The sequence below is a fragment of the Urocampus carinirostris genome, chromosome 12 (genome assembly GCF_059441175.1).
Source record: "Urocampus carinirostris isolate Australia breed hairy pipefish chromosome 12, RoL_Ucar_1.0, whole genome shotgun sequence".
Classification (NCBI taxonomy): Eukaryota; Metazoa; Chordata; class Actinopteri; order Syngnathiformes; family Syngnathidae; genus Urocampus; species Urocampus carinirostris.
The window spans coordinates 3,067,359-3,076,164 of NC_142360.1; the positions used below are offsets into that span (position 1 = coordinate 3,067,359).

The 8,806-nt window shown below is 40.9% G+C and overlaps 1 protein-coding gene across 1 annotated transcript; it reads left to right on the forward strand.

Moving 5' to 3' along the window:
• Positions 1–6,341: 6,341 nt before the first annotated feature.
• Positions 6,342–8,351, forward strand: LOC148354676 (uncharacterized). Its single transcript, XM_088350169.1, has one exon. The coding sequence runs from the start codon at positions 6,342–6,344 to the stop codon at positions 8,349–8,351; it is 2,010 nt and encodes a 669-aa protein (XP_088206295.1).
• Positions 8,352–8,806: the final 455 nt, after the last annotated feature.

Here is an 8,806-nt window from a genome sequence, read left to right on the forward strand (position 1 = left end):
TCTTCATTACGTCAAAGTTCCCATGGGTGTCCTGATGGGAGGGGGAGTGTTCTGGGTTTTAAGCGAGTTACTGATAAACAGAAATATATTATAAAAGAATAGAGTTGTCTTTCCTGTCATTGACATCAACGCGGTGAAAAATGGTATGCACCCAGATTAGACATGGCACTCCAGAGTAAACGTGACAAAGACTTTAACCACCTAAAACCCGGCGTCCACATGGACATAAATGCACATTAAACAAGAAGCTCAGGTCTAGTGGTTTGTCGTTTTAGCTTTTCTTAAAAAATTTGAATTTAGAATTTTTTTTCACCACGCCTATCTGCTGTTATCTTACTGTTCAAGACGCACAACACATAAGAAGCAGGGCAACAGGGGTGGAGTGTGATTTAATTCTTGTCCCCGTTTATCTTTGCTAGTGTAGCATCAAAATGATAAAAGTGAGAAAAGCCCATTCATTCATTCATTATCTGCACCGCTTATCCTCAGTAGGGTCGTGGGGGTGCTGGAGCCCATCCCAGCTATCTTTGGGCAGTGAGCAGGGGACACCCTGAACTGGTTGCCAGCCAGTCGCAGGGCACACAGAGACAGACAACTCACTCGCTCATTCACACTTAGGGACAATCTGGACCGGCCAATTAAACTGGCATGCATGTTTTTAGAAACGTGAGAGGAAACCGGAGTGCCCGGGGGAAACCCATGCAGGCACGGGGGGAAGATGCAAACTCCACACAGGTAGATTCGATCTCATGACCTCAGAACTGTGCTGCGCACGCGCTAACCGGGGCGCGCCAGTGGCTCAGGAGGTAGCGCGCTCGTCTTGGGATCAAGAGATCGTAGTTCGAATCCCGGCTCCTCTGTGTTACATGTCGAAGTGTCCTTGGGTAAGACACTGAACCCCTAATGCCCCCAATAAGCAGGTTAGCGCCTTACATGGCTGCACGGCCGCTATTGGGAAATGTTAAGCACATTGTAAAGCGCTTTGGGAGGTCTTGTCTTGAAAAGCGCTATATAAATGCAGAAAAAAATGCAGATCATTTAATCACTGCGCCGCTGTGCTGCCCAGGTCCGTTTCAAATACAGTCTAAACGTCAACGTGAAAAAAAGAGTTTATTCAAGCAGGAAATCCACATACTTGCACGCGCCACACAAGGAGCTTGACAGAGGCTGCAATGATGACTTAACCTGGATATCGCCTCAGCGAGTAGAAAATTTAAAGATTCTGGTCATAGGAAAAAAAATCCGACTAAATATTTACAACACAGTGCTTGAGGACTGGCTCAACTTACAATAATAGTGCAATAAAAAGTAGAGCAACACATTTCACAGTATTGCGCGCTTTTTTAGGGTGGTTTTGGCCCTGGGGAAGAAACTGTCTCTGAGCCTGTTAGTCCTTGTTTTGAGGGAGCTGTAGTGAGAGGACTCCCTAACAATGTTGACGGTACTCTTCTTGTTTTTGTTCTTTTTTATTATTAGTCATTTTTATTATCTTAGTGATAACTAGCATTATATGGGTAAAAATAAGCTAAATTAATCTGGTATTATTATAACTGTTATTATGATGATTACTATTGTAACATTCATGTGACTATTGTTATTATTATTAGTATTATTGGTATCCAAATAATGCACGTGAGCAGAAGCCTTGTCTATAGATGGGTCAAGCTAATAATTAAGCTTTTTATTATTGCACTGACTATTATGTCCTTATTATTGTTATCATTATCAAATATATGCTTATTGCTATTGTTGAACATTGTTATTATATAATCGTCACCATCATATCACATAGATCTACATCTTGAAAAGAACACAAAATAGACATATCCTTCACATGTCATAGTTCGGGCAGACAAGTGGGAGCTTGATGCTGGAAGCATCTGGCTCGGGCTCCCGTACCTTGTCTTTTTAATGCAAAGATCAGTACCTTCAAGAATGGTGGTCCTGCTGCCTGGGGGCGGTTCCGCTATTTGTTAGCAGTTACTTGCTTAAAAACATGTACAATTTGAACATTATTTAACTGCTTATCACGGGGGTGCCGACACTCTCAACTAAAGACACTCAGAAACTAAAGGTCCAAAGCTTCGATTGGAAATGTTGTTACTTGAATCAATGTAAATAAAAGAAAATGTGAACGAATATCTGTTTAAATCATTAAAATATGATTTGCTTTTTCATCTGTTTCCCAGTCATTATCAATGACGTCCGATTAACGAACTTGGAATTTCAAATTTTAAATGAATGTAAAAAAATTCTAATTCAAAAAATGCAATGAAACCAAATTGTATCAACTAAATTTAGGTGGATTCAACTCCATTTTATTCCGCAAATTTACTTAAATTACATTTATTCATTCATTCATTATCTGCACCGCTCATCCTCAGTAGAGTCACATGGGTGCTGGAGCCCATCCCAGCCATCTTCGGGCAGTGGGCAGGGGACACCCTGAACTGGTTGCCAGCCAGTCGCAGGGCACACAGGGACAGACAACTCACTCACTCATTGACACCTAGGGACAATTCGGACCGGCCAATTAACCTGACATGCATGTTTTTGAAATGTGGGAGGAAACCGGAGTGCCCGGAGGAGACCCACGCAAGCACGGGGAGAAGATGCAAACACCACACAGGAAGGTTCGATCTCATGACCTCAGAACTGTGCCGCACAAGCGCTAACCACTGCGCCGCCGTGCTGCCCTATACTACATTTAATTTAACAAAATTTTACTTGACTACATTCAATGAATCTAAAATTAATCAACCAAACAAAAATCATTTAAAATAAATGTAACCAAATGTAATATAACAACATTCAATTGGACTGAACTTAGTCATTTAAATTAAAAAGAAATTTTGTCCAATTTAACATTTTATTTAAATTAATTCTATTTAATTAAACACATTTTAATATAATTATATTTCAATTAAAGAAATAAATAGGCTAAAAGGAATTTTAACCAAACTTAACTAAATGTAATTGAACAAAATTCTGTCACGGTTGTCATGGCGCCCAATTGGTCCCGCCCGTGTTGCGCCAGCTGGGGCTTGTTGACAGATTGGCATTCCGTCTATTTAAGCTCAATGCTCTCACTCTTCCTTTGTCAGTCCTTTAACAAAGCTCTGCCCCACAAGACGGTCCTGTTTCCTGTTGGTATTTCATGTTCCCGTTATTTTGTCCTGTTTAAGATCGGTTTCCAGTTTTATCCCCGTCTAGTTTGTCCTGTTTATTTTCGATATCCTGTCCGATATCTGCTCGGGCAATTGGTATCGATCTCGTCGGCCTCTGGCTTCCTATCATTCCACGTCAGACTGCTGACTAACGTGCATGACTCCCCATTTCCCGTAAAATAAAAGGCTTGTGTGAGAAACGTCACACATTTGGGTCCTGATCCTGTTCCGGTTCATGACAAAATTCAATTGAATAAAATTGAACTAGATTTAATTTAAATAGATTTAGTTAAATGAAATGTAACTGTATTTTATTAAACTGTATTCCTTTTATATGTTATATATGTACATTTTACCCAACTTAAGTTGTCCAATTAATTTAGCAGAACTAATATGGTTGTGACCATAAAGTAAAGAATAATTCAAAAAAAGATTTTATTTAACTAAATTCAATTTGATTAAAATAAAACAAATGACTAATTAAGTTCAATTTCACAAAGTAAAACTATTTTTGATAAATACTATTTATCTAAATGTAATTTATTTAATTCAAATCTCAAATAGATTCTAGTTAATACAATTTGATTTAAATACATTTAATGTAACAAATGTAATTCATTTAAAATAAACTAAAATATTTATTGTTAAATACATTTGACAACATTTAAGTCAACACATTTTTTTTCCTTAATTAAATGAAATGTTATAAATCGTGTCAGATAATTACATTTAAATTAGTTATTCTATTAAAATTTTCCTCAAAACATAAAGAATTTGGTAGGTATTATGGAAAAATGCTATATTTTGTCGTCAGGCGTCATTATCTAATGTATTCATGATCCTTGTCGTCGTGCGTCAGCTTGCACGTCAAAAAGCTTTTGAAAAATCTTATTTTTAATGCTGCATGTTCACTTGTCAGGTAAGGTTAGCGTCATGCAAATCGGAAGCCATGGGCTGCTGATATTCTTCACTAGGACCACAAAAATAAAACACTTCAAGGGCGGAAACAGTCAATTTTATCCTTCATTCCGTCTCATTTTCATTTACCTGCAAAATTTTTAACATTAATCGACATTGAGGCCGTGACTGGTTGTACTTAATAATTCAAAGAAGATATAAGGGCAAATGACTTCTCCACGGTATTGTAAAGTTATTACAGACGCTGCGCCTACTTACGAACGAGGTTCTGGACGGTCGTTGGTAAGTTGATTTTTTTTGTAAGTTACTGTATTATTTTGTACGAAAACATTTTATAAAAAATATGCTTTGTATGTTCTCCCCGTGCTTGCGTGGGTTTCCTCCGGGCACTCCGGTTTCCTCCCACGTTCCAAAAACATGCATTTCAGGTGAATTGGCCGGTCCAAATTGTCCATAGGTGTGAATGAGCGAATGAGTTGTCTGTCCCTGTGTGCCCTGCGATTGGCTGGCAACCAATTCAGGGTGTCCCGTGCCCACTGCCCGGAGATGGCTGGGATGGGCTCCAGCCCCCCCGCGACCCTAATGAGGATAAGCGGTACGGCTGATGAGATGAGATGAGATGCTCTATAAAGGTAAATAAAGATGAGTTTAACATACATTTGGAAGATGAGCTTCAAGTCTTAGGCGACTTCCTCCTCCGTGGTAGAAAGTCGCCGAAAAAAGTGACCATTTTCTTAACCGCATAAAGCTTCCTTATTCCACTTTAATTTCAAATGAAACGACTCACCTCTTCTTTACACTTTAGACCAACCATATTGAATAGATGCACAAGATGTAAAACAATAAAAATGTCAAAATTCTTAACGTGCTGGAGATACAATATAGTATGTGTACACACAAACTAGTAAGAGGAAGCCGGATTACGTCTTCGGGGTGGATGCCGGGTGAGTGCTTACAGCGCCACACGCCGGTAGTGGCGGAAAGAAACACTACAGTAATGTAAATCTAACTTATAGCAATGTCCAGATATTTTTCGACATCCCGAAAAAAATATTCGCATCTACCGTTTTTCGTAACTCAGATGCTCGTAAGTAGGGGAGCATCTGTACTGTATGCAGGATTCTTACAGCGTAAGGCAAGTTAAATTCAAGACTTTTAAATATCTTAATACCAATTTGACAAATAATCCACAATTCATACAAACAAAACGGAACAGGGATGAGTGGTTAATGTGTCTGCGGTACCGTTCTAAAATAATGGGGTCAAATCCAGCTACTAGCCTTCCTGTGTGGAGTTTGCATGTTCTGCCCGTGCTTGCGTGGGTTCTCCGGGCACTGTGGTTTCCTCCCACATTCCAAAATCATGCATATCAGGTGAATTGGCCGGTCCAAATTGTCCCTAGGTGTGAATGCGCAAGTGATTTGTCTGTCTCTGTGTGCCCTGCGACTGGCTGGCAACCGGTTCAAGGCGTCCCCTGCCCACTGCCAAGTCTGCCATGAGATGTATGGGATGGGCTCCAACACCCCGCGAGCCTACCGAAGATAAGGGGGTCCAGATAATGGATGGATGGAAAACAGAAGAGCCTTTAGCCATTAGGGTGGTCCTTATTTTTCGACTTTTAAAATTTCATGCTCTGACCCCTTGAATATGTTCGAATATATACAAAACGTAATTAGGCAAAGTTTCATCAAAATCAAAGGATATTTAGAGGTCGCTCAAGGCCTCTGAAATTTTGGTATGAAAAATAAGGATTTTTCGCACATTATATCAGACCTAGTGTACAAAGTTACTGGCACAATAAATAATTGTTCAATAATAAAACTGCATAAATACATGTCAACGAAATACTTATCTGACCACACCAGTAAATAATTTTGACTGTCTTTCGGATTTCAAGGAGAACAATTGTCACAAAATGGATTGGGATTATTGTGGCATTCGTTTTGACTGGCTTTCTATTATCGATTAGTATCACAGTGCCTTAGTAGTTTCAGATATTCACCACACTGAGTTCTGATTGTCAAACGTGTCACAAAAATCAAGATGGCTTCATCGAAGAGATCAAAAAAATATCTTCTGCCTCATGAAGAGGATATAACAGGGTGTAAACTACCTTCGATTCAACAAGTTTTGGGTTATTTTTTGTATCGACACATCGAATGCAAAGAGACTATCAGAGTTGCAGCAACAGCCACTGTAGAGAAATTGACATCTTTCTGGCTCAGAGCACGGATTCCTGTACGTCACACACAAGACATGGTGCAAAAAGTTGAGAAACTATTTGCTGAGTGGCAGGGACTGAAAAAGAATTCAACTCGTGAAACAGAGACACAGAGAAAAAAGGAGAATGCGTTCAAAGCCAACTTCAACAACCTGTTTGATGTGGCACATGCTGAAGCCTTGACTCTAATTAAGATGGAAGAAGACCGCGAGTTTCTTTTGGCACAGAGAGAAGATGGACGACGTGGCTCGATGACATCGGTAGACAAGGTCGTTGAGAAAAAAGAAAAAGCCACACAGAAGAGACAATATAAAGAGGAAACCAGAAAGCGTAGATCCGATCAAGAAATTAAGGCGATGAGTCAATCAGTGACATTGGAGGGCAGCAGTGAAACTTCGGATGAGGAGTCTGGCAACTTTTCTCCAGACAGCGTTGCCTGCAGTAGCTCAACTTCCGATACCAACCAATCTAAAAGAGGCAGAAAGCAAATCACCTCCCCAGAGCTGTCGTCTAGTCTGGATCGAACCGGTATTTCCGATAGGAAAGCAATGCTTCTTGTCAGTGAGACAGCAAAGAGTTTGGGACATGATCTCTCAGAATTCTCTTTAAATCGACGCTCAATTCGGCGACAGCGGCATGAACACAGAAAAACACAGGCCACAGCTATTAAGCATGCCTTTGATCCAAAAGCTCAACTGGTTGTTCACTGGGATGGTAAACTTCTTCGTGATTTGACTGGCTCCGAGAAGGTAGATCGGCTACCAGTTTTAGTGTCTGGACCTGGAATTTCACAACTCTTGGCTGTACCGAAACTTGGATCTGGCACGGGACAGGAACAGGCTCGTGCTGTGACAGACACCTTAAATCCGTGGGGTATATCTGATCAGGTGAAGGGTATGTGCTTCGACACAACCAGTTCCAACACCGGTCGCCAATCCGGAGCTTGCGTGCTTTTGGAGCAGATGCTTGGCCGTGACCTGATGCACTTGGGATGCCGTCACCATGTCATGGAGCTTATTGCAGGTTGTGCATTTTGGACGTGCATGGGATCGTCTTCTAGTCCAGAAATCCAAATCTTCAAGCGATTTAAAACGCAATGGAGCTTCATCGACTCCAGTGACTTTCAGAATGCAAACAGTGATGAGTACACCAGACAGAACATCGCAGATGTTAGAGACAGCCTCAACGGTTTCATTTCTGAAACCCTTCAAGCGAACCAACCAAGAGACGACTACCGGGAGTTGCTCGAGCTTGTCCTTGTCTATCTCTTAGGCATACCTGAGCGAGAAGTGAAGTTTATGGCACCAGGGGCGATGCATCAGGCGAGATGGATGGCCAAGGTGATATATTCATTCAAGGTGTGGATGTTTCGACACCAGTTCCGACTGACTGCCCGTGAGGAAAAAGGTCTTCGTGACGTGTGTCTTTTCTATGCTAGGATATATGTTAAGGCTTGGTTCCTGTGTCCTGTGGCAGCCAGTGCTCCTCGCCATGATCTCGCTTTTCTAAAGGACCTGGTGAACTATGGGAACATCAACAAAGCCATCTCTCAAGCGACAAGCAAAAAGTTTGCAACTCATCTCTGGTATCTTTCTGAAGTCCTTGTTAGCTTGTCCCTTTTTGATCCCGACGTATCGCATGAAACGAAAACTGACATCTCGAGTGCCATGAAGTCAACCCCAGGAGCGGAAGAACCAGAAGTTAAAGGCCAGGTGGATCTGAAGTGCGTCAATGACAAGAAACTCGCAGATTTTGCAACCACTAATACCATCAAGCTGCTGCAGCTTCTCGAGATCTCCACCAGCTTCTTGGATGCAGAACCGACCACATGGAATGGGCGCATTGATTATAGAGAGGCATGTGACAAGGTGAAAGCATTGTCTGTCATCAATGACCACGCAGAGCGAGGCGTCGCACTGATTCAAAACTTCAATGGTCGTCTCACCCACAATGAAGAACAATTACAGTACCTGTTACTGGTGGTTGCAGAACATCGCAAAAGGTTCCCGAATACTCAAAAACAGACCATCGTGAAACAGAAATGAACACTTTGTGAACATACACAACATTTGATGATAGGCTATGTTACAAGGATAAACTTAATGATTCGTTGAGGTAATTGCTGAACTGAGAGCAAACGCATTGTTTTTCCAAAGACAATCGGCCTGTTTTATGTGAACTCTGAACTGGTGATTTGGAAATTATTATTCGACTATTACTCGGTAGATTGTTTGGTGTTGGCTTGGTTCTATTTTCACTTATCATATTGTTTTTGTACTGTATGCACATCAAACTGTAAGATTTGTTTTCACACTGTTTTGCATAATGCACATGATCTGTGTTGGTGAAGTTGCAAATTTAGTTCATTTTATTGACGCCCAAATTTGGATGTTATTTGGAAATGCCGATCACGCACAGTGAATGAAACCTCGAAAGGGTGGTGGCTGTTGAGGTAAAAATAAATACAATATTGTTATATTTACTTGTAACTTTTCTTGTG

What these genes read in the sequence shown, in the direction of transcription:
- LOC148354676 (XM_088350169.1), top strand. Translation starts at nt 6,342, where the DNA reads ATGGTGCAAAAAGTTGAGAAACTATTTGCTGAGTGGCAGGGACTGAAA.